The sequence below is a fragment of the Zeugodacus cucurbitae genome, chromosome 5, assembly GCF_028554725.1.
Source record: "Zeugodacus cucurbitae isolate PBARC_wt_2022May chromosome 5, idZeuCucr1.2, whole genome shotgun sequence".
NCBI classification, from domain to species: Eukaryota; Metazoa; Arthropoda; class Insecta; order Diptera; family Tephritidae; genus Zeugodacus; species Zeugodacus cucurbitae.
In genome coordinates, this window is record NC_071670.1 from 290409 (window position 1) to 317580 (window position 27172).

The window sequence follows — 27172 nt, forward strand, 5'->3', positions numbered from 1 at the left end:
TACCTGACTATCTGAAGTGGTGCTGTGAGATTGGCTCAACTGACTCACGTTCTCCGAGTAGGCATCACTCATGCTGAGCTCTTCCACGCCACTCAATCGTTTGCCGCCAAAATTCGGCCGGGCCTTCATGCTGCCATTTTCTTTGGCCAAATTTAGTTCCTTAGTGCGCTTTTCAAGTTGTTGCCTTGTCCAAAAGGTTATACGCTCATCTTGATCATTCTCCGGATAGAGCAGGTGCTCCTCTTCATGACTGATGTTCTCACGCGAACGCTGCGCTGCCAACCTCGCCTGCTCCTGCTGTTTGTCCAACTGACCTTTCATCCAGTTAGCAAGGTGCAGTGCATTCGACTTGGAAGTGCCAGTCTTGTTTAGGATGCGGCACTTTTCGTCGATTAACATTTCGATTTGCTCCGATGCATTGGAATGGCGTTTCTGCTGTGTGAACAACATAAATACATACATACATGGCAACATAGTAATTGGGGAAAAGAAATGAGGAGGAGGAGAAGGGGGAATTTTTACAACTTAATGAGTTCATCTACTCGCAACCCAATAGATTGCCGAAAGTGGTTACAATCTTTCTAAATGGCATATTGAACCTTTGCCATCGTAAGAACAAAATAACGCTGATATTCAGAAGACTTAAGCAACAAACTCGATTTCGATTTCACTGAAATGTATATTTTTGCAATAAAATGGAAAATTGTGATGGTCTCATTAGCTTTCGTGCAAAATAACTACTTTCCACAGAAAATATTAAACAAACGAAAAGTTTCTCTACTAAATCGTAAGTGCAAAATATTGCATTTGAAATTAAATAATACTTTAAGCAAATACTATTAACGCTAAATATGTACAAATATTGAACAAATGTGTCATAAACTTGACTGAATAATCTTTGATTAAAAACGCTTGTAACAAATAATGTTTAGGAGATAGAAAAGTTTCGATAGATCTGCTTTGTGTCGATTCAAGCAGCGGCGCACGAAATTAAAAAAAGGAATGAGAAAGGTAGTTCTGCGCAAGAAATGCTTTATTTTAAGACAATTTTTTGAGTCAATAGAGTCCATCACAACTTTCAATTTTATAAAGATTATTTTTTTAGCTTCTTGTTGAATGCAGTGCCTGATTTATCAATTTATTTTTATGTGGAAAAGAATATATTATTTTTAATGAAACAATTCTTTAATAAAAATATAGTTAACTGAAATGGAAATACTGCCGAATTCTCAGTTTTGAAGTACTCATTTAGTCAATTTGGTTTTGAGAAGTACCACCAAAAGGTAGAGGTTAGTTAGGAAGTATGAAATCGAAATTAAAATGGAAACGAAGAGACATGTAAAGTGTAACAGCAGCGAAAACGAAAGCACAACACTCAAGACGTCGAAATAAATTCACAAGCGTTTTTATTCAAAGAATCATATTTGGTTTTATTTATTTGAATTCATAAATTTCGTCAATTTCAATTGCAATATTTTTTTGTGTTTTGTTTCTTCAATATTACTATACGTATGTATGTTCAGCCCTTGCTAGCACTGATCGAAAGTATAATGCATTACGTTAAATGAAAATCAATTACTAATTACTATTAATACACTGTGAATGAAGTAATGTAACTGTAAATATTCTTATAATCAATTAAGCTACAACGTTAAAACTACATGAATGTCTGATGGGTGTCTATTTTACAAGTAGTTTTATGTAAACGTATGCTCCTATGTATGTACTATGTACTTTGGTATGTATTCGTATGCTATGTAATCGTATTGCTTACTAATGAAGTTTGTAGCGATTTTTGCTATTAATTTTTTTATTAAACTTGCTAAGCGACTAGAGTATAGCGAGTTTATAATTCTCAAAAATCGATGTATGTATCTACAGATGTAATTATTTAAATAATTGTAAAAGAATTTCGTTTCATTAAGAATTGATTGTAAATTGCATATTTTTTGCTTTTATTTTCTTAATTATACTTGGTACATACACTCTAAGTATGTATACAGTTCTGTAACTGTTGATTAGTTTGAAGCTTTTTTGGACAACGATTTTATATTAATGATTTTGTTGTAAATTTGTACTAACTATAAACAAATGTGAGCTTTGTTGTTAAAATGGAATAATGCTGATTGCAAAAGGAAGTTTTTGGAAGCATGTATTTGCAGAGGATTTTCGATTAAACCTACTTTTATAACCGTATTTAAATAGGAAATCAAACTGTTCTTAGTGTTGTGTTAGTTCAAAGAATATATGGAAGCAAACTCGTATATATATTGTATAATGCTTCCTTAGGATAAATAACAAATATAAAATATTCATTTCATGTCGCTTGTCTTATGACTTTAGAGAAATTAGAGAAAATTAAAATTTAAACAATATAAGTCTGCATTAAAAAATACAGATCCCTGATAAACCAGGTAGAAACTAGTTTCTGTTTATATTTGTTGTTTTTTTTTTTTTGTTGGTAATCTAAACTAAAATCAACTATTCTACATAGCTATTATAAATAACTTATAGAAACAAGTTCTAAATTAAATCAAGTGTAAAAAAATATAAAAAATACGGCTACGATGCCAGGAACTTATATACGTCCGTATATATATATGAGTGTATCGGCAGGATTATAAATATTTGCTTTATGTAATCCATATGGCTTTATAAAATTTCAAATATTAACAACTTATTTGCTATTTAATTCGAATTGGAAAAAACATAAAAATCTCTACAATTTTAATTTTAGCTACAAAATCTTAATTAGTAGTAACAACCGTTATTATATAATATTTTAACTACTTACTTGCAAATACAGGGAATTAAATAAATTAGTTGACTATATGCAATAATTTCTACCTCACCATTGGTGATTTTTAGTAAGCTAATTAGCTTGTTTTTTGTGCGCGTCAGCCATTTGAGCCATTAACAATTTTCCATTTTTCCATACATAGTCTATACAGCGTTAAACGTGATGTGTATCGAGAAGGTAACAAACATACTTTACGGGACATAAATAACGTACATAACGAAACACAGTCTACAGCCATGAATCTCAAACGCGCAACTTTTTATCAAACCTTGCGCACACAATCGAATCTTTGTGGCATTTGCTTAAATAATTGTACTACAGTTAGTTTATTCCGTACACACATAGCAACAACAACATATAATTCAATAAGTAATTAAGCGAAATTACTGATTTCTTCTGCTTTAGTTAAACTCAATTACTCTACTACTTGAGGCTTCTAAGCCTTAACAACCATAAATTATGCAAATTCTTTCAATCGTATTCGTAAGAGTATATGTACGTGTATGTCCTATCTAAGCATATGGCACTTATTTATCCATTTTGTCTTTAATCAACCGGCTGAGCCTTGGCTTGTTGACACTCTTTTACTTCAGTAATTAATATCGGGGGTATGGGGTCGCGCACAGCACAACGCTACGCACACGCGTTGACCACAACAACATATCTGTCAAAGTTTAGATGGCCTGTGCTAAGGGCAAAACAACAATAACAACAACAACAAAACTCATATCAAGACTTATACAACATAATGTTTTGCGAAAGCAGCGAGCGAAGTCATTATGGCTGAGGAGCGTGCAAGTGAGAGAGCAAGCAATCAACGGCCTGTTTAGTGTTTGAGAGGGATCGGTGGTAAACAGTAATGGTTGTTTTTTATAGTATGGAGTTGGGTGTGTGCGGAAATAATGCAGTTTTCGATGGCGTTAACGACTCCATTTAGGCTTTGTGTAAACTGTTTGTAAGGTGGGAAGTAAATGTTATCAAGTTCTAAAGTAACCAGGAAGAAAGCTCATACTAAAGAGATTGTTTGATATAAAGATTGTTTGTCGTAACGTCAGTCGGTCTGTATTTTCATTGACTATACGCAAATTGTTACTTTGTATGGTCTTCAGTTACTTAATATTTGGTATTCAATGTGACAATCAAAGTCGTTCTCATCTTCATTGCCACCAAGGTCCAGTTCATCGCGTTCGTCACAAATATCTCCACCTTCTAGCCAAAAGTCAAATCACAGATCCAAAGAATCTGGAGGAGTAGGTTTAGTCGGTAACACTCCAAATGGGTCGTCCACGACAACACTCACATCGATTTCTTCATCTTCGTCAACCTCGTGTTCATCTCCCATAAATATGCATTCTTCCACATCAGTATCGTAAGAGGGATCAATGTTCACTTCCTGTAGGTTCATATCCAACTCGAGTAAATCCCACGATCCGCCAAATTGAGCTAGTGGTATGTCTTTGGCAACCTTCTCTATCTTTCTATTAACATCTGTATCTGAGCAAGTGTTAAGGTCTACTTTATTCGCCTTTTCGTGTTCTTGTGTTTTTATATTTTGAGTGGGAACAAAATCATTTGAGAATGCATCTGAGTTACATGGCTGGGAGGAAGGCGATATATTCGGTGTGGGTGTGTCGGGAGTCGTTAGTGGGGGGTTTTGTGAGTGACTTGGTCGCACCACATCGGTCTCGTCAATAAATGAGCGTCCTACTGAGCTAAGTGAAAACTCCAGTAACTTAGGGGGTCTGCTGGTGGTAGTAATTGCGGAGCTTGTCACAACGCTGCGCACACTGCGAGCGGGCGTTGACATTGCGGCTTGCGTGGTGTGTAATGTACTGTCGCTACGTCGAGGTGAGCGTGCATTACTCTTGGCCGTCGTGGTTACACAATAACGTCCTTGTCCGTCAATTAAGAGCAGTCGTTCACCGCCGTCAGCGCAACGTTGTTGCAGGAAAAAGGTGTCGATGTCGTGTTTTGTATCGGCAGCGGTAGGTTCACATGCTGCCTCAGGGATGGCGGTGAGACACTTGCAAGTGGGCAAATGCTCCCCGGAACATAAAGTTTGTGTGTTAAGGCTGCTGCCACTTAAGCTGAGCCAAGTGGTCGAATTGTTTGCGCTTGAATTGTAAGCACGTGCAGCCGCCAAAGGTCGTGCATCAAGCTGCTGGGCGACTAAATGGCGCCGCGTTAGTGTAAGTGAGCGCAGTGAGGGTGCACTGTCTGTGAGACCGCCAAGCCCCGCAATACCACTACCACCATGACCCCCAATACAACCTGTGAGTGTGTGGCGTGCCGGTGAAGCCGTTTGGGAGGAACAAGAAGCAGTTCGCGTGGTTTGGGTCATGCGTGTACTGCAGCGCGAAGCGACCAGTGTGCTGGCGAGACGTTGTAAGTTTTCATAGGAATCGCCGGTTGCCAAGTGGCCACCTTGACGTAATAAACGCACCTGTTGCTGGCTGTTCTTTGCGTTGATGCTGTCCATGGATGAGTGCTTAATTGAGCCTATAGATGCAGTCGCAATCCCGATATCACTAAGTGGCACTAGAGTATTAAGCACATCAGGAGAATCTAGTGGACTTGAAAGAGGTGTCGATCCAAGGGCGGCATTTACCAAAAAACTGCAAATAATTATAAATATTATGCGAACTTAAAACAACTCGGAAAACTAACTCACATTTGACGTTGTAATAGGTTCTGCCAGACGGCTTTCAGTTCTAAAGAGGGCGCTCGCAGTAGTAGACTCTTTCGACGTGCACTCTTTTTGGGTGTACGTGTAAGGTCCGGTGCACAATAACCGGTCGGACTCTCGGCCAAGCGCCCATTCGGATCCACCGTAAGACGGAACTCTGTCGCTAAAACATAAACAAAAAAACTTTAGTGTTAACTATCATTAAAGCGGCAACGACTTCGCACTAACTTTTTTTTCGCATATGAAAGCAGGAATCTACAATATTCGCGATTGGGATGGGCTCTTCGGTTATAAATAAAACGCGGTCTCGACTGACCTTTGCAAACACGATGATGTCACTAAAGAGCAAGGTCCAGTAGGGTTTCACGGAGCGGCCTTCCACGCGTGACAGATCGCCACCAAATATCCATTGGCGTCCCTGTACGGCCAGCGTGAATGGTTTGCACTTAGTGAAGACCATGCGGGACTCGAGATCTTGCAACGTGAGCAAAGGTCGGCCTTCGCCCAGAGGCTCCATTAATCCACTGCTGACAGTAATTTCGCGATACGCAGCCTGAAGCTCAGCGATTACAGTAGTGAAATTTTTATGTTCTTCGGTATCGACATGACAGTTAGAAGCGAGCAGCTGCATTAGCTTCAGTATTTCACGAAAATGTTGTAAGGGTCTATGAATAAACATCGTAAGGTCTGGACGTTTTCGCGGCACTTGAGGTTCTGTAATGAAGGCAACAAACTCGGAACCCATTTGTCTTGACTTATTCACCTAGGCAAAGTTATTACAAATAAATTAAAAATATAAAGCAAATACGAAATAAGCACACGTACTAGCACACAGTCGGCTCGCTTGATGCCATTGCAATACTTCTTATAGGCCGCACAAATAGCCGTGGTTTTCGAGAGATAAACACGTGAGGCAAAGTTCATTTGTGGTTCCTGATCATCGTTGCACAATTGTTCCAGTATATCCTCGGATATGCGCAAAAGTTCGTCGATATTCTGAAATAGTGTGCGATGATCATTTGGCGAGATGAGATCTTTACGGTCTTGCAACGGCTGGACGAATCGCTGCATGCCGAAATGCAGCGCTGCGATAAAGTTCTGCTCGCGACTGATCAGCTGCAACAGTAAGCGGCGACGATTATCTGTAATTGGCCCAATAGACTGGGGAAAAAACAAGAGTATATGTATATACGGCAATGCGTTCTAAAAACGATTAATGCCTTTGACACAAGCTGCACTCGTGCAATGCCAAATCACTGGGAAACAAGTAAAATATTTGTGGGCAAATCATATCAAAATAAAAGAAATGTTTTCAAATTAATTTCAAATAAGCATTTATTGTCAACATAGCAGCATTTTTAAATTTACAAGGAATGAAATGAATAAACATAAACTTAAACAGGAGTGCAAAGTTAAGTTAACCTTAATGTGTAACAACAATGAGTGCAAAAATAACTGAAGTAACAATACCAATACACAGGTTTTGAAGTTAAGAAAAATCAATATCAAATTATTGTTGCAAAAATCAAGTAAATGTAATAATAAATATATAATAGTATAAGTAAATAATGTATATACTTATGCAAAAACCTACTTTGTATAGTATTTGATAATTAAAATGTGTTGTTGTTAATGTTTTTAGTAAATTAATGAGTACATATGATTACTATAGAAATTTCAGTGGCACATGACCCTGTTTGGACGAGTGTGCTGCTTAAAAAATTCACTTGGATTTGTTTGTCTGACTCTATTGAAAAGTGTTTAGCTTTTAACATATGAAAATTTAACTTAATTTGTATATTTAATAATTTAAATGACTTAACTCTTCTAAAACGCTGACATTTTCACTCGATTCGGAGCGTCAGTCGAGGCAACTTTGTGCTTTTATAACTAAATGCGCTAAAAATCAAGAAATACACATAATTTCAAATGATATAAAAACAAAACAAATAAACCACAAATCTTTAAATTAAATTAAATTGATTAAAAAATATGATGGGAAAAATGTAAAAACTTAGCCGATCCCCAAACTTATACATATAAATTCGTTCACTATATTATGGCACTAATATTTTTGTTAACCCTCCAAATGCATGTCTTCTCTCAGTTTTTATACAATGACACCCTTTCCTACCTCCTTGCTGAACGTAACCTGCGGTAGGTTCAGCCGCCGTTTCGCCGCCTCAATGGACGAGGTAGTGCCACCGGAACAGGCTGTGGACGGACGAACGTTCGTTAAAGCAACTGTTGGTGCTGGTGCTGCATTCGTTGCTGGCACCGCACTCGCAACACCGACGCGACGTGCTGGAATCGTCGGAACTCCCGTAACTGACTGCTGCTCATCACTGGCGGCACTTGCTAATCGTGTGCTTGATGTAGCTTTTCCATTCATCACCGGTGCAGCTGGATGGCCGCGACTGCCGACACTGAGCGCTGGCGGCATAGAGCCTAGTCCAACGCCTCCTGTGGGTCCGGTTCGTCTAAAGACTTCCAGCGTCAGCGTAGAGCCTTGTGAACGAATTAAGTTGAGCACATCCGCTTCAGGCATGGTTACTACATTCTGTTTGTCGACAAAAATTACATAGTCGCCTGGCTGTATGCCAGCCCGATCGGCCGAGAGGCCTGGTTCAATCTTTTCGACACGTGGCGGATGTGTCCACACAATGGAGAATCCGAAGCCACGTTCGGCAGTACGCGTCAACTTTTTGGTCATAGTGAAGGGTGTGCGACCAACAGCTTTACTAGTAGCGGACAGACGACGTCCGCCTGATCCTGCGGACGGTGTGGCACTGGTGGCATTTGTAGGCGCAGCTGTTTCCGTCGGTGGATCCAACTCGAGGAAACGTAAAAACAGATTCTCATCGGCGTCACGCTGGTGCAAAGCCTTCCGGCTCAATGTCATCGGATGCTCAATATTGTTACCGGCTGTTGCCTGAGCCATGCTGTCGATGCTCATGACATCCTCTTCGCTTTTCTGTCTTGCCAGAGTTGATGTCATTGTGCGTACGGCGTTGGCGACACGCGTCTCCGATACAATTGTCTGGGGCTGCGTATGCGGTTGGAAGTGAACGAATTTATCGTTGGTATTATGTGTTTGGTTGTTTTGTGGCGTTGGGCTCGGGGTTTGATGAGCTTGGCTGTGGACTTGTGATGCGTGTTGCTGCAATAATATTGGCGACTGTGGTCTATTCAGACATGCCTGCGATTGTAGTTTATAGAAGCCATTAACAGGTTGCTGCAGCAATGTGTGCAGAGGAAAGGACATACATCCTAAAAACTCGCTGCGTCTGTAAAGAGTGGAAGGGTGGAAACATTAGTATAAAAATTCATTGTGATTCTCAAAGAGAATGTATGTGGGATAGATTTATCTAAAAGAAACAAAATGATAAAAAATAAATATTTTACAACATAGCTCTTTGTGAAATGCTCATTTCAGTATATTTTCCCATCTAATATGTTCTTCTGTAATTTCTTGTTTCTTATATTTGTTCGTAATTATTATCGTAATTGCCACTTTATGATACAGAATCTTATTTAATTTTATATAATTTTGCTTTTCAGTACTTTAGCCAGCAACCAACCAGCTAATCTGTCTTATCCGTCTCGTTGCTGTGAGGCGAGCAAACTAAAATCGCAACTGAATTCTTCCGTTTTGTAGACAAGAATTTGTAATGCGAGACTTAATCTCGCCACCTAATCACTGCCAAGTGGAAAGACTATAAATTCAAGTCAGCTCTTTCATCCGATAACCTTCGCCGACACCCACAAGCTATCAGGCAACAAAAAATGCCGGAATGCAGAAGAAAAGAAGAAAATTGTTGTGCACAAGAAACAGAAAACGAAAATTGCTGCCAAGAAACTATCAGCAATGCTAACAGCGCCAATGCAATTCCACACACAATGACGAAAATAAACTGCAAAAAAGAAACCGTTACAAGTTTTACAAGTGGCTGGGAGTAAGCGAGAACAATTTCCGCCAACAAAAATTACATATGTACTACTGGTGCCTGACTACTTGTGGACGTCAGAAGGAGGTGTGTGGGATTTCTTATGAGGCAATATTTGGCGTCAGGCTGTGTTGAGTGAGTTGCAAAGTGGCTGACAGTATAACGTTCCATCAGCATCAACACCACCGTCTTCATCCACAGCAACAACAAAAACAGAATATTTCAACGCAATAAGAAAATCATGTGACTTAAGGAACCAGACAATCAACGAATTTATGGCATATGTGAGTACCGAAACTATTTATATATTGTTAAAGGTATTTAGTTAGTTATTATTTTCCCGCATATCAATGAAAATCGCGTTTAATTTAAGTTAATTTTTATTTAATTCCTTCAAGTCCCTAAAAACACACTACCATTTACGCCTTTTACAACTTTCTCTCCAACTCGTCAATATTATGCTGAAACAATGTATATTTATCGTAGAAAAGTTTAATTTTTAAAGCCACTACAAATTCGCCATTGTTTTAGTGATTCGTCATACGTGGCATCCATCGATTTTAATTTGGCGACAACTTAATTCCATAGAGTTGCCGGTTTCGCCACCTCCTTACAACTATCCACTATTTTCTCCCAATGCATGCCCTCGCTCAGCTTATATCGATTTGCTGCAATTTAGGTCATTTTGTCTTCACACAAGCGCCCAAATCCGTTCCTTTGATGATTGATGTAGTGTTTGGGTTAGTTGCCTTTTAATTGCCCCTTTGTTTTGTTTTCCTTATTGTTATTATGATAGCTCGAAAGAACAAAGGCAGGCATATTAAACTTTTATTGCCATTGTGAATGCAAGGACACATGCAAAAGGGCGAAAACAATCAGTCAATCACATGCCAGAAATATTTGTTCCCTTGAATTTATTAAGTATTTATCAGTTATTTAGGCGAAATACCCAATCCACCATGCTCGATCTTATATTATTTTTTCGAATATATTTTCTTTTCACCTGTTTTCCTTAAATTATAGCCTATACCTCTTTTTATTGTGGGCGATTAAACAACTGGCTTGTTTTCTTCACTTTAAATTTGGTTATCGGAAATCTTAATTTCCTACTAACTCCTTCCATTTAAGTCGTTAACCGTTTTTCATATACAAAATCGTCCAAATTTCCTCTTTGCGTGCTATCGGTCATCGGTTTTTATTTGACCCAACGCCCTTTAATGGGAAATAAATTGAAGTTTGCCACAATTTACACATTTCCGTGTTTACAACGAGGTCAGTCCGGGCGTATGAGTGGTATAAGCGGTGCACGCCTAAAAGTATGTACGATTGATTGGCCCTTTAGGGCAGCTGAACAATTCTTATTGTTGTTGTGATATTGTGGTGTGTAAACAAGCGCTTACATGTCGCCGTTGGTGTCGATGCAAAGCTCCACAAACATAAATGTTGCCTGCAACCGTGAACCAATGCTCTGCCTGGTTGGAGCACAGATGTACGAAAACAACAAATAAGGTGTGTAGTTGCAGTGAGCACCGGACGAGACGACAAATTGACCGAGCAATCAATCAGACGCGGTTGAGCAATCAATCAGAATGTTTGCAAAGCATTGTGTGGAGATAACACTACTGTGGCATGTAGTATGTGTGGTTGTGTGCCACATCTGTTCCAAACAGACGTAGAAGAGAACAACCTGACGATGTCTAAAGTGGTAAATGTGGCGCTTAAAACAATAATAAAACTGCATAAATACATTGACTGTGGCAGAAAACTAGCAAGCAAGTTAAGAAGTGTTGTTGTGTTCCATGACAACAAGCCAACAAAAAAAGAACCACAAAACTGTCAATCAATGGCAGTGCCAACAAAGTTTTCTCACACATTTGCTTGGATTATTTTTTTCTTTTGTGCCTCAGTTTGTTCAACTTTCAGTTGAGTTGTTTGTATGAGGTCGCCTGCAGCGGTGGGTGTCGACAGAAACCAGTAAATCGATATGCAAAGTGAGAGTGAACGATGAAGGGCATGAGTTGGAGACAAATTTAATTGTATGTGGTCAGATTTACTGTATTTACATAAAGGAAATATGTGAACTAGGCTTACCATAGCTAAATTAATTTGTTTGCGAGTTAGAGAAGATGGCATTAAATGCGACCAGGAAATTAGGGCGTGTCAAATATTCCCGCATAAATTATGATTTTGCACACGCAATTATTTTCTTATGTACTTCACAAACCTTTCGCTTTCGTTTTCTCAAGCCTTTATGTTTTTAATTATTAACGGTAAATTACTATAAACGCAACTAAGAAGCAGCAATGTTGCTAAGCGTCGGAATTCGCGTGTTCACACATCGCTATTGCCACCGAAACATACGGTGCTCAATTAAGTGTATCAAATATACACGCAAATTCACTTAACGTACGCGTTGAAATTTCAAACTTTTGCAATTCACTTTCGCCGTGAATGCCTTCAATTTAAGCACATTTTAAAACACTTGCACTCGTTGTGGTAAAACTACTAAAATGGGTATTTCCGCCGGGCGAACACGAACACGCCAATGCCGTCATAATTCGCAGCCATGTGACTGGACTGCCCAGCGAATGGGATAATTTGACTCTATTTTAACGTCAGGTTGTATTTCAGAAGAATAAAGTAACGAAAGTAGAACGAAATTGTACGAAAAGCAAGGTGTTTCATGAAATCAAAAATTGTTTATGCTTGTAATTTTGTGCGGGTAATCCCAATGAGACAGTTTATGTGTCCATATAAGAGGCACACCTAACTGATTTACGTATAACAACAGCAATAACAAAAAAAGGCCGAAAAGTGACGACGCAAACTGAAGCGCTTATAAGACTACAAAGACTTTTAGTAGGGGATACTTAAAGGATAGTCGTAATAAAAACTGTGAATTTAATAGCGCGGTCAAATGCCATTTTCTTTACTTAACCATATGAGGGCAAATGTAACTACTTTTGCATGAACCATTAAAAATCGATTTATTATTTTATATTTTTGAAAATTTCCAACACCCCAAATGGGTTCATTTTTCAACTAACAGACGTTTATATTTCCAACAGAGTAATCTTTTTCGTACCGTGAACGCCTCGTGTGGTCGATAAATGGCAATCAACCAAAACTAAATTGAAATGCCTCGTTATTGGTTGCACTTTCCGGCACATTTTCACAACGCTAATGTTGACGAATTCGCTAGGACAGGCGCCGCGTTCGCTGGAGGCCTTTTAGCGAAACGGTTGCACTGCAAACAATTTGCATTTGACCACTCTCAAAAAAGTGCCACCCTCGGGCCTTTGTGAACTTTATAACTGTTAAATAATGAGCGTCACTTCCGCCTACTCCCGTTTTCCACTGCAGCGCTGCGCTATTTATACCGCATTTCGTAAAGCAACATTTTAACTCGAGTGAATTGTAAAAGTTACGTTTAATGTTATTTTATTTTTTGTTTTTTTGTTCAATTTGCAATTTTCAAACAGTAAAAGAATATAGCCTTTAGGTTTGCGTGTTTGCATGAAGTTTAAAAATAGCCAACGAATATGCACTTCGACTGTGTAAGCAGAAAGACGGACTTGTGGGCGTCAGCGTTAGATTTGTAGTCATATCCGTTTTGACCAACACAAAATTCTTCGACGTTGATGCATTATAACAGCGCCATTGACGCCAGTCCTTGGGGGGTGTGGGTTTGCCACTGACGTATTCTTCCAATGTTTCGTCATTGTATTTCATATTTACTATATGATTTGGGGTTCGCCAAGCAAATCTATTGAGTCACTCACTCGGTCGAGGATGAAAGGAAAACGCCATGCAAAAGCGAGCAGATAATTAACTAAGTGCATGCAAAAAGTTAGGCAATAAAAGAAACTGTTTGATGTGAAGGAAATGAATGAATCGCCGTTAAATTTGCGGTTTGTGGCCCACGGCTTTCGCTAGTCGAAAGATTTTCTAGTTTATGGTTGATGATTCAGTTCTAAATGTGGCCTTGAAGACACCAAACTCATTGCGAATGTGGCTTTGTAGTATTTACAAAACTGGCGAATAACTACACATATTGTTTATTGGAAGCGTTCACGATTCAATACAAATATTTTAGTTGAAAAATACTAAAAGAGTCCGACAATTCGCGACACTTATGTCAGCTTGCCGCATTAACTGTTTTTTTATATCTGGTCTATATTATGTCCGAAATACATTGTAGAAGACACATACTTTCGCAATGATTATATATTTAAAGTTGTGCGTAATTTTATTTTCGTATTTTCCTTTGTGCTTTTCTCCATATTTTTCCCCCGTTTGTATAAGTATATGGTAAACTGCGTGTGTACGGGTGTGTGTGTGTGAACTAGAAACTTTCACTTATGGCAAGTGGCAGCGTTGTTGGAAAGTTTGTCAAATGACTTTTATCTACTGGAAGTTAACAGACAAATTGTGGCGGAAGCGCCGCAATGGCATAGTTCTTCTTCATCAAATTCATCTCAGCTCTTTGAAGCGAGTGTACAATGTATGTGTGTCACAAGGCGAACTTACTCGCTCGGAACTAATTTAAGTTTGTTTTCAAATAATTTTGACGCTCAGACATACTTGGAAAGTTTAAATGTTTTCAGAATAAAAATGTTATGACATCTTATTCCAGAAGTGATTTTGAAAAAATGAAAGAAGTATATTTCTTATTCGAATACATTTTCTTAAAGATGCTTTGAAACTCCAAAAAATATTTATACATAATACTCAATATTAATATCACAAATTGATATGGGCCTGGCTAAAATGAATTTCCAATAAAGAGTTAAATCAATTTCCATTACAACGGGCTTCATACTTAATATTTAAGATTAATGTTTCCATTTTTTAACAAACCAACTATTAAATCCCCTGTATATTTTAAAATCCAACCAATTTTCTTTATTTGTATCAACAGATACTCCAAAAAATAATGTTATGTCAAAAATGGCATTTTCTGGCCTCGTGTGTGCCGAACGTGGAGAACATTTATGAAAAGTTTTTAAATTTTTAATTTCCTGTCTAGCAAGAAAATTTAAAAAAATAACCGTAAAAATATCCGATCATTTCCAGAATGCGGTGAAAGTCCTTTGCGCTGTAGTTTGACGAATTGATCAAGTGACCTTCACGGAAACACTGCCTTCAGAATATGTCATGGTTCCGCATCTACAATTTCCGGTGCGTCATATATATTATTTCGGCTTGCTCGATTCCGATTCTGTGATAGACGGTGGCGGTTTGTTTGTGTATGCGTTTCCTTGGCATAATGCAAAAATCTTTTCGGTACGCCATATCGCTTATTGTTGCCGCTGACACTTCCGTTGTGCGTTTGCAGGCAGTAAGTGGATGTTGCAATACTAATTGCAATTGGCAAATAATAAATTATTTCTTCGTGTGAATTTGACAGTTTTGCTGCTACAGTTTGACGCCTCTCCAACCAACAAATTTAAATTAGAAGTGATTGCAGAATTTCGCAGATGAATGTTACGAAATTGAAATTTAGGCGAATGTTGAGCCGAAACAGAGTATTTATTTCATTTAAATTTTTCTCTAAAATCCGAAAATCTCTGCATTATTCTTTCAAATGCCTTTACGATTTGTTTTTATATGAACCACACACAAGCTGAATGCGCTTTGCCTTATTCGTAAAGCAATGCCACAATACAACCGCAACGACTGAGCGCAGTTTAGGTCCCATGGCGTATACGTGACATTCCCAAAGCATACAAAAATCTAGAAAACACTGATTAAAGGCTTTGACAAAATGTCACCAACTGACTGCAACTGCCACACAACTTGTTGTTGTATGTAGCATCCACAGAGCTATTCTTTCGGTGGGCCCCCGTTCCTCAGTTATGCGAAATTCTTTGTGCGAATAAACCCAGTTATGTATAGCTGTGGCTGCGTTGTTATTGTATGTAAGCGGCACAATGCAACAGTACGCCGCATTAAGCTTAAACGGCTTGCTGTTTGTTCACAAAGAAGCAGAATAAATAGCTGGCGGCACAGATTTCTGGCACATTAAAAGTGCATGACAGCAATGCGAGTACTCCCTGCGTGTACGAATGTGTGTGTTTGTTGGGGAGCAGGTGTCACGATGCAGCGTTAGAGTGAAAATGGCAAAAAAAAACGACAGCAGAAACATTGACTGAATGTACATGCCATGGCTTAAACGTAAGCCAGTGACCTCATTTAAGCAGCTGTGTGTTTTCACCTGCCGCCTGCAACGTGACACATTAAAAAATACATTTCACTTTATCTTTTTTTTTGCATTTTTGTTTTTATTTTTGTAATGTGAAAACCACCTTATGGCAAGCACCGCCATAAATGCCGCTGCCACACGTGAATGAAAAATCATAACTAAGCGGCCGTACGCAAGTGGCATAAATAGCTGGCTGGTCGTGCCGTTGCTGCGCTACTCCGGGACCTAAGCCCTTCTCTATGCATGTCGTTTGTAGGAGTTACAGTTATATTACTGAAAATTATTTGCGTCTGAATTAGCATGCACGGGAATGCCTCTAAAAGGCTGCGCGACGGATTGAAGTGTCATCGTGGAGCGTCGCAAATGGCATATGTGTCGAACATGCACGTACTAATTATAAGTGGCATAGGTGTTGTTTACTTGAAATAAGATGCGCTCTGCATTTATACGCCATTAGTCGCGGCCTATTTCGAGCAGCTGTTGGAAAGCGCGTTGACTTTGCTTAGCTTTACAGCACTTTCAAATTAAATGTTTTAGTGGTAGCGGGAAGTATAGGTTCCTATACTATAACGACTTGTATATACACGATGGGTACTTCAGCGCAGTCTATTTCCTTTTAACCATTTCAGCGTTAGCGTTTTTCAAATTGCCCTTTTTGTGGTTAGCTCTTAGTTTCGATTTTCTTTTTTCATGAAATGCGCACGGAAATGAAATGAAAATATTTATTTATTTATGCACACATACATTCATAAATATGTCGATGGCTCTTCACGCATTCATGTCCTTCACGCTTGTTGCACGCTCACTTCAAGCCACCTCACCTATACTGAAGCGGTGTGAGGTGTGTTTTTATGCGAAGGTGCCGCCAGCGGGCAAATAGCAATTTCCGCATGAGTAAAAGTGTGTGCTCAAACAGCAGCAATGCACTCAATATATTCAATATTCTTAGAAATAGGTTTATAGATTATGTACATTTAACAAGGGATTTTAGTATTTCTAGTATTTTTATTTAAATATTAAGATTTTCAATTTAGCTTTTGCAAAGAATACGTCCAAATACTATGCTGTAGCCACAACAGTTTCATTTTTGCACTGAAAATTCCGCATTTTAATATTTTAATGGGAATCGCTTGTACTCGTACACTTTTTACGACTTGCTAACATTGTATTTTTTATGAAGCAAAGTGTGTAGGAAAATGTACAAAGCCAAAAGTAATCGTCATTCAAAAAAACACAAACAACAGCCAAGGTTTTAGTATGTATACCACCTTTTACTTAAAATAGCATGTTTTTTTCTCACAAAGAGAATACATATTTCAAGGCGCTTACGCTGTCACCGCTTTTCCTGCAACAATGTGTGCGCACGTCTTTGAATTTCTAAATTTTGTGTTTTCCTTCCTTGGTGTGTAAATACTGGTAATATTCAAGTGCATATGTTCTATATTCGTATTGTTTTGGACTTGTATAATTCATAAGCTCGTATATATTTGGTTTTTTGGTATTTGGTATTCACTATTAGACTTTCCACTTTGTGCCATATGCATTTTTAATGCGATTTCACTGCCGACAGCACTACATACACTGAAGAAAGCTAAAACATCATACACGAGACTATGACTACTTGCAGACACTTGTGCACATTTGTAAGCATGTGAATGGATGAGTGATTATGTCAGTAAATAGAGCTTAGTGCAGTGGAAGACATGCAACTAACGCTTACGGAATTACATGGCAGCAAATTTGTTGGATCAACAATACAAAAATGGTATAATATAATATAAAACTCGCTACCGAGATTACTTCAACTTTGAAGCTTCTTTTGTACTTTCAATTTAGATCTCATATTTTACTTTAGTTGCTTTTTTTTATATTTTTTAAATATTCAGAAAATTTCGCATATTTAAACACATCGTGCTACCATAACAGTAAATTGCTTTTTATTCACTCTAAGATTGGAATATTCTATTGTGGATCTTACGATGTGCAGAGTTGTGATTTGATTTAAATTTGAATTGAATCGCACGGCACAGTGAAGAAGAGCACTGACAAAAGACTCACAACTCGCATACAACCATCGAATGCTTTTGCGCTTACTGCTCCTCGCCACTGAAAGCAAATCCAACACTTGGCATTCAAGTCTCAGCACATAAAATGCTAAAAAACGCTCTCACAATGAAGTACTCAATTCGCAGGATATATTCATGTTCTGCAGTAAATATTAAAATTCGCTCTAGTACGTGTCGCCATGGCGTATGAGTAACATGTTGATCCCGAAAAAGCATATAAAATTGGTTTTTTTCTGTTCTCTTTGTAGGAGTCCATAACATTTTCAAATAAAAACTCAATTTAAATGAAATATATTATTAAAGGGTGCTATAAAATTAGGTCACACTGCAATAAAGTACCTAAACGCCATACGTTTTACCATATCAACTTAGCACAGACGCGCTTGCTAATTCGCTACTGATTTATTAAAAGCTTTTGCCAATTGCATTGGCACCCAGATGTGTTAAAGTAGTGACTGTATGACTCTATGTACATTAAAACTGAAAAGTATCGCTAAAGCGTGACGTTTGTCTTACACGTGGGTTTTATTAAGTTGAGCTTGAAATGACATTTCTTCCTAGATAAGTAAATAAGGGTAAACCGACGAATTGAACGGGTTAAAAATGAGCTCCAAAGTGCAAAAAGTGTTAATTCACCAGAGTAGCAGTTGGTTGACAGTTCGTTGAGGGAAATGCTATTAAATTATTAATGCAATCAACTGTTAAACTGTGCCACTTGCAATGCGAAGGAAAAAGCGCCTAAATTCCAAAAATACTAAAAATAACGTTCATAGAAGCCTATAGTACGTATTTAATTTCACGTTTTTCCATTTTTCATTTACAGAGGCTAATTAGCCATAAAAGAGACGCTTGACATAATTTATATATAAGAGAATTTACATTTTCTGCTGAAAGTGGCTATTGCGCCTAAACCTGCGCTTTCTCTCATGTATTCGCCTACCCTCCTTCATACATTTATGAAGATGCCATCGCTGCGGTCGCGTAAAGTTTCAATTTTGGTTTTGCCATTTTATCACCTAAATTAGTTGAACGTATTTGCATATGCGGGCACGCACAACATGTCTCTAATGTTGTAGTGGCAATTTGGGTCTTATACAAAATTCATGTTTAATTAATTGCAGTTTAGATAATTAAAAATGGCCCGGATCTTTTTAGTGTCTAGTGATAATATGATCTTGTAGTTATACAATGCTAGAAAGTAATACATAGGCTGACAGCATTCGAACAATAAGCACACGCAATAGGTAACAACAACAATAACAAACGCAATAAACCAAATTAAAAACAACTTAGTATTGATTGTTTAAATGCGGTCAAAGGAATGGGTCAAAGGGATTGAACAAAGGAAATGGGCAAGCTGTATTAAGCCCGATTTCATAAAATATTAACTTTACATGGGCCTTTACATGGTCTGGGTTGCAAGGGTTGGTTGGCTCCGCTTAGCAGTATCTTTCGATACCAATTTGCATACACAGTTTTTTGACACAAAAACCAAATAAATTTTTTTTGTTTAATCTTATTTTAAGGCTGGTGGCCTGAAATTTAGTAGCTGTGACGATGAACATATCCAAAAGATTTCATTAATGATTGTTCAGCAAAAGAACTTTAGTGTTTTTGTTTCAGTGGAGTCGTTTTCTATGTCTAAAATATTATTAAAATTTTTTTTTTTGTTTGTTTTTTTTTATATCATTTTTTTATTATAGTCACATCCTAATTTGCATTATTTGGTAAAGTTTGACAGTTTGAATTAATTTCGAAACGTTTTAATGCCAGTAACCGCAATTGCTCAGTAAATGCTGAAACTTTTCCCGCAGAACAATTAATATTATTTTTTTTTTTCAAGTTTATGACTAAAGTTTATTGCTCACAGTAAAGATTGATCAATTTCGAAGCCAGTAGCTTTTACAAAAATATAATAATTTTAGTAGTATAGAAGAAAAAAAGCGATGAGTGAATAATGAAAATTTTCAAAATACCAACAAATACTTGTAATGCCTAACAGTGACGGCAGCTAGCCACCAGCGTCACAATGAGTTAATGAAAAAATAAAATGAAAAAATTTCGTATTTGACACAAGTAGCAAGTGGCAACAGGCACATGAATGTCCAATAAAGCCTCGTTCGCTTTTAGCGCTGTGGTTTAGAATGTTTCCTCACCACTCATCAATAACCGAAAATAAGCTAAAATGGAGCTTAAAAGGGCATACAAGGGAAGGTAGACGTGCTTTTCAACAATATTTATTTGGCCTTCAATGGCATGGTATAAAAACCAAATCACTGCGCTCTTTCAATTTTTCATCTGGTCGAATCGTTTCCTTCCACTTCACCTTTTTCACCCACTTCACCCTCTTCATTTCACCAGCCGTGACTTGTGCTTATTATGGTCGTGTTTATATTCATCCATATTGATGTTGTTGTGATTGTGAATGTGAGTTATGGGCACCAGTGAAAAGTGAGAATTTGCCAATGGATATGGCGCAAGAGTGAATTGACTGTAGTATATTAAACCATATAAAGCAAGGTGTACATCGTTGGCTACGACGTCTGTCTGTGGCATATGCGGCAGCGTGCCAACACGTCCTCGTTCGCTTTGTGCCCCACACAGGCGATGTGACGGGATGGCGGCGGGGTTGAAAAGCAATGGAACGTTACGTTTCACGAGCAGCACGCTCGGTGTCTGTTTGAATTTATTGGTATTAACGCTCTGGGAATTTAGTGGCAGTCGCGCGCACACACATTGGCAAAGAGTTGTTGCCAACCAACTGAGTGCCAGGTGTGGCACGTGCCACATCGCAAGCGTGTATATGCTGATGATTGCAGCTTAGTGGCGAATAACTAATAAAACTCATTTTGTGGTCACAGCACAAATTGAATGATAACAAACACGTACGAGTGCAAGAATTTAAAGTAATAAATTTTGATTTTTTCACGAGAAATTCGAGTATTCGAAGGATTTTTTAGGGGCGTGTAATAATGTTTAATGTGAGTAATACAGTAAAGCTTATAGAATTTTTTTTTAATATTTTCTTCATATAAAATTTATGTCAAACAATTATTAATATAGATTTTTATAATATTTGTTAGAGTTTCGAAAGTTGATTCCACAACGTAAAAGAAAGTCCTGATCATACATTTCATCATACACTTTTTAATTTCTCATTACTCACATACATGCACTGCTTCTTCCCCCTTGACGTTTTTAAAGTATTCCTTGTTTATGCAAGGTTCTTTCGCAATAATTCGCTGGTTCTTGATTATAAATTTTCTCGCGTTTGCAAATCACAAAATTTGCTTTTATTTGTGAGATTTCATACCACGATGTGTACAAGTTTGCTTTATATACACACATGTACATGTACACTGGCTTATAAAGATGGTTCTTTGCGTGGTCTCACTTGTATATCGACTGAAATACTCGTAAGCTTTAGTTTACTTTTGTGGCAAAACACGCTTTGCAGGATTCGCGGGCACGTACTCATTCACACCACAAACAAACAAACAAACAAACAAACGAACAAACTGCGGGGCTGATACGCGGACAACAATTTAGATGGAAAGAGAAGTAAAAGCATAGATAGTAGTAAATATCAAAACGGATACGGATGTAAACCCGACGTTATTCAGCCATATACACGAGTATATATTTATCCCTATAACATCATACCAAAGCATAGAACAGCAGCAGCAGTAGCAAGCGTGTGCTGAGCGGACGTTCTCCACACCATCGCTTGTTGTTTCAATGGTTGATTTTTTTGTATGATTTTTTGTTTCGTTTCCTACAACGTGCTGGCCTAACTCCTTTCGTGGGGAAACATTTCAGATGTTTCTTACTTCGTACTCCCTTCGGTAGTGGGTTGGACAGTTAGTTGTACGCTCGGTCAGCTGTCTTCTTCGTTGTTGAGAATTTCCCTCTTCGTTTCACATTGTTCACTGTTCATGGGGTTTGCTGGTTCATTCGTTTGGCAACTCCACTCAGCATTTGCTTCCTGTTATCCCGATATGCGAGAACATCAGCGGGAATATTGCTATAGCGTATACGTAAACTCACCCGCAGTCGCACATATTCTCGCACAAACGCAATCACATAATCCACGCATACATATAACGGCGCAATGCCATAGACATTAAGTCTCGAAAACTAGGATACGAACGGCGATATTTGAATATATTTTTAAGCACGTTATTTGAGAGTTTATTGATTTTTCTTTTCACCATATTCTACTGCATATAAATCTATTGTGCATGTGTGTTAATAATGTTTGGTATCTTACTGAATTAGTACATCACTTTTGTTATAAATTAATAAATATCCTTACAAATACACACACAAACTACCATACCACATACATTTATCCACATTGGGACTCCATTCTGCTCGGCTCGCTTTCGGTTTGATCGTTGCGCGTTAATGAATTATATAATTTAGTAACATACTTTCACTTAGCACAATTTTCAGCAATTTTTTCTCAACACTAGACTTTGATATAGAACACTGGTTTGTGGCAAATAATTTTCTGCGGAAATTTTCACGAAATCACATAACTAGCTGCTTTTCGTTTTTTTGCTGCTTGCAGAAGGTGCTTCACTAAACTGAGTCTAGGTTATTAAGAGCACCTTGTGGAGCGGTTGGTTAGCGTTCAGTTTTCCGAGAATTCGTTTAGACACCACCAGTAGAAAAGACAAACTGAGCTCAGTCGAGCTTCTGCTTGGAAAATTTCACCCAGAAATTTTTAGAGGACATGAAAATGAAACTAGGCGCGAGTGAGCACGCAATGAGCGCATGCAGCATTATCGAGAGCGAGAGCGCATGCAAAAGCTTAAGTAATCGGCTGTCTTGTGAATATTAGCGCACATGCCGATACATTCATGCCGACAAGTGATGGGTGCACGTGAAATCGCGTCATTTTGCCGGCAGCCGATGATTTGTTTACATGCCTGAAAGCTCTTAATACATGAAGTCTCTTTGAGTTTGTGTTAAAATATTGAAAATTTATTTCAAAAGTTTTTCGCGTTTTGCCGAAGAAATTTTTGTCCGATATTTTTGCAGGCACGTTTAACATAAAAAAGTTAATTTATACATTCTTGTATCGAAGATACATTTTTTACAACAGCTGTTAACAACTTTACGTTACATGTCAAAGGATAAACACTCGCTTTACGTCATTTTTCCTTATTATTCTTTGCCTTTCTCAAAATAAGTTAAAAGTTTGCTCGCTTATACTCAGTGGCTTCTAATGTTCAACGCATGCGTCCAATTGCTCAAATTCTCAATTTATATTCTGACAGTTGAGTAGACTCTTACTCAGGCAGAGGAATGAGATGCTCAACTGGGACTTGCTACTTTGTTTGGGCCAAATCGCGTTGGAAATATACAATGCGCATGCAGTATTGCACTGACTGTCACTTGCACTCCAGCGCACCCACGAACCATTTTTCCTTTCAAAGACAACTCATTGCGACGCTGTCTCTATGTCGCATTGGTACTACAGCAGCATGTTAATATCTAGACAAATTTATAACAGGGAGGGGTGTGAAATACCAAAAAGCGCCAAAAACGCGTCTAAATGAAACTGTAAACAATTAGAATGTGGAAATGTGGAAGGTCTTTGGTGAAAGTATATCGCGTTAGTGAAAGTGTATAGCGAAGAATTCTTTAAAAATTTAATAAATTCCAACCCTTGAAATTATGGCGCAACATATATAGGTAATTAAAATTTTAGTGACGGATTGCGGTCCTGTTAATGTGCAGCGACAATTTTGACATCATTAAATGTTGAATATTTAATAAGTTTAATAAATTTTAACAACTTCCGCGCACCTGCCGCACAGCAACGACGAAACGCTTAATTGAAAGTGAATTACATTTTATGAGCTTTACTGTTGTTGTCATTTCCACTCAACCCACTCTTCTGCTTAGTAAATACCCACACATGCTACACACATATTATGTACTTGAATATTTCCTGTGTGGCCCGTACTTTGTGTTCATCCTCATTCACGACGTTGCGGCTTTCGTGCTATCGTTGGCGAGGAGAACGCACACTGGCTGTCATATTTTTAATTTAGAAACCCAGAGCAAAATGAAGGCGTTTGAAGAGGACTTAAAGGCTTAGCATTGAAGCGTTGGCCGTTTTGAATTATAGATAAGTTGCTCGTAAAAGATTCAGGCGTAATAATTAGGACTACAGAGACGCTTTTGGGAAATGAGCGACGTATTTACACCTACTTAGAGTTGTAATTTAACCGTTAGGCGGTAGTTTTATACAAAAATGTAGATGGGTGGGCTCTTAATCGGGGGTTAAATTTAAATCACTTGAGGTACTAGAAAACACTGTTGCAAGCTCTGAATATTCGAATGCATTGTCTGAAAATAAGTCTGTATTTGCCGAGTAGTAGTAAAAATGGTTACAATGCAGTTTTCAAATTCGGAGCTCAAGTGCTTACGTCACGACCTCAGCTCGTATTTAACCAACGATTAAGCAAAGCCCAGAGTCATATAACAGCAATAATGAATTTTTATACCAGTGAGTTATACGAAAATCGTTATTTTGCGATCGTACTCACTTTAGTTGACGGTCTCGGTGCCACACGGCCAGCTGTAGACGTTCGCCAGCGTCATCAGTTTCAGTTTCAGCTTCAGTTTGTTGCTCTGTACGCGAATGTCGCTCTGCACCCAAATCGAACCTGAAGCGATGGTCAAAGTACGGACGACTCGAGTGTCTGTGCACAGCGGTGCGTTGGAAGTGATTTTCCATTTTCTTTGAAGCCGGCTTGTTGCGTATCAGCGCTACCTTAACGTAAGCGTTCAGAGCCGTTGAACCATTTGGTCGCTGTAAATCGCGACAACGTATAACTGCAAACGAAAAATGGGTTATTATATTTGGAACTAACAATTGGATGGAATATTTTTTGACAATTTGGAACTCACCATGTACATTTAATTGTTGTCGTTCCACGTGTATAGATAACTCCACATTGCCGCGGACTGCAGCGCTGCTGACCGCTTTCCATGAGCCCTGATAATTTCTTGAAGTGTGTTCCGTACTGAAATGATCGCCCATCGTGGAGCTCGTGTTAGATGATGCGACCGAACTACGTTTCGCAGCATTGCTAAAATCCACATCGTCTTCGTCATCGCTCGTCGATGAAAAGCTCAGGCACCGCTTAATTGAATGTGTCTCCTCTACTGTGGGCGTTGAGCAGCGTTGCTGCGATTGCGCTTCTACTGTCGTCGCGCCAGCCAATGCTGAGGTCGTGAAATTTTCGATGATTTCTTTTGAGTTTGGTGGCGTTTGCATCGCCAACAGCTCTGCGTTTGTCGCGACGCTTGGCTTAAAAAGTGGTGTGTCCGGACTTGGTACACCCTCGGGTAGTAGAACATCGTGCATTGGTTGTGCTTGAGGAGTCACATTTACAACTGACTTCGCTTCTTTAGCGTCTATCTTGCGACGGGCCTCCGTGTTTTTAGTATTCTTACGTCGCACAACACGTTGGCGCTTGAGATGTGTTGGTGTTCGCACTTCCATTTCATGCACACTGATTTCGCTGTCGCTAACAACAGCGGGTGAAGAGCTGCCTAAGGTGGTTTCTACTTCGCGCTGCGGACGGCTATCTCTGGGACGAATCGCAGACACACGCTTAACATCCTTTCGCGCACTTTCAATGATGGCGTCTAACATACGGTCCAAAGTGACGTCGCCCATACGCGAAGAAGAAAGTGAATCGTCACGCGAAGCGCTGCGAAAACGCAAGTGACTTAGTGGCGTATCCTCTGGCTCCGGATTGACAAAATCGTCTGAAAAACGACTGCGCGTGGTTGGTGTGCCGCTGCGACGTTTTATATTCAAATTCATATTGCCTGGAGTTTGGCAACGCAAAGCGGGACGTGTTGGTGTATAGTCGACACGCATAGGACTCTTGCCATTGCTGAGGTCCTGAAAAGCGGTGAGAGAGGTATTGCCGAAAGAGCTACGCGTAAAATGTACGCCAAAATTTTCTTTATTAGCGGTACTAGTGAGTGAATGGCGGACACGTCGGGGCGACTGTGTTTCTAGTTGGTTATCGAGTGAGTAGCGTTGCAAGCGTCGGCGTTCGAGAACGTGCGTCATGGTAGGCATATCCTTTGCGGTGGTCTTTAGTGAAATGTTAAACCGTTGAACAAACGTTTTGAAATGTGTGACCCAGTGCGTTTTTGTTGGGATCAGTGCTAGCGATGGTGTTTTAAATAGGGTTTTTATATTAAAGTGTTTGTTGATTTTTATGTAGTTGTGAGGAGAGAAAATGGCTTATGGTTGCTAGTTTCCACTTTAGCATTGCAAAAACTACGATGATATTAAGCCTGAAAAGAAATGCCAACTTTACTAATACTTTTTGAGAAAAAATATTCATGAATTCCTAACTTTATTAAAGAACGTTTTAAGAAATATAAAACTGTATCTCAAGTCTTTCAATTTTTATAGCAACTCAGCAGATTATTATATATAAGGTATAGTTTAGAGGTGCGTATATATACTATTACTTTATTGTGAATACCAGTTTTCGGAAAGTGGTTGATGCCTTCGCTAACCCGATGCATATAAATATCACAAGGCGTTTCAAATGGAATGTTTTCGTATTTTCATTTTATTGATGTGTTAGTTAGAGAACCACTCTGTTAATTTAAAACAGTTGTGTAGATACTATACTATATCTAACTATATTATGTTTCTAAAGTTTTTCCATAATATGTATTAAATAATATAGTAAGGCAGATGTACTTTGAATGGTTGTTTGATTGCTTTCGAAAACTGCTTTATCAAAATGCATTTAACTTTCTTCCAATATGAGCTAAAGCAAGGAATGAATATTTGCGCGCAGCAGCTGTTCTGAAGATTTTCACGCGCAATCGATATCGAACAATGGACGATCAGCTACCGAAAAAGATTTTTTTCTAAGTATAACAGCACACCGGCACAAAATTCGATCTGGATAATAGTTTGGGCCAAACAGAAAGATTTCATTGAATGGCAAAGTAAAGGTAAAAAAAACAGAAGGCACCTACGCTCCATGCCTGAGTGGCCTTTCGCCTACACAAGCAACAAGGCACATACTCGCGCTTGAAATGTGAAAGCAAAGGTGTGTTAAATGTGCATGTGCGCTATTTAGAATCTCTTTCTTTGATGCCGTTGCTTTATTTTATGACCGTGCAATAGATTTCACCAGTTGAACGCCGGAAAATTGCTGTCAGTTTTATCGCCGACCATTCAGGCATTATTGTTGCCCGACGCTCGTTGTTATTGTTGTAATATATATTTCTTTGTTTTTTTTTTTTTTGCTATTTGGCTGCTGTCGCGCTGTGGTCCTTTGCCTCTGTTGCCGCTGCTGCACATCCCTTGCGCGCCTTTAAAGCGAAATGATTTTTTGATTGCTTGCAATCAACTAAATTAAAGACTTTGTTCTTGTGTTCTTTAAAAAACATCATTGTTGTTGT

The 27172-nt window shown here is 38.5% G+C and overlaps 1 protein-coding gene across 4 annotated transcripts in view; it reads right to left on the reverse strand.

Moving 5' to 3' along the window:
* Nucleotides 1–27172, reverse strand: part of LOC105212745 (serine-rich adhesin for platelets) — a 38996-nt gene that overhangs the window by 7743 nt on the left and 4081 nt on the right. For 2 of the 4 annotated variants that reach the window (XM_011184961.3, XM_029040409.2), the window contains exons 2-9: nt 24632–26041; nt 24268–24556; nt 7621–8773; nt 6312–6647; nt 5715–6249; nt 5472–5649; nt 5244–5415; nt 4–435 (exon numbers count right to left, since the gene is read on the reverse strand). In XM_011184961.3, coding sequence (XP_011183263.3) covers nt 4–435; nt 5244–5415; nt 5472–5649; nt 5715–6249; nt 6312–6647; nt 7621–8773; nt 24268–24556; nt 24632–25820 — 4284 coding nt within the window. In that variant the 5' untranslated portion in view covers nt 25821–26041. Of the gene's footprint in view, nt 1–3; nt 436–5243; nt 5416–5471; nt 5650–5714; nt 6250–6311; nt 6648–7620; nt 8774–22050; nt 24203–24267; nt 24557–24631; nt 26042–27172 lie in introns of those variants that run through there. The other 2 variants (XM_029040407.2, XM_029040411.2) reach the window with 2 other exon arrangements.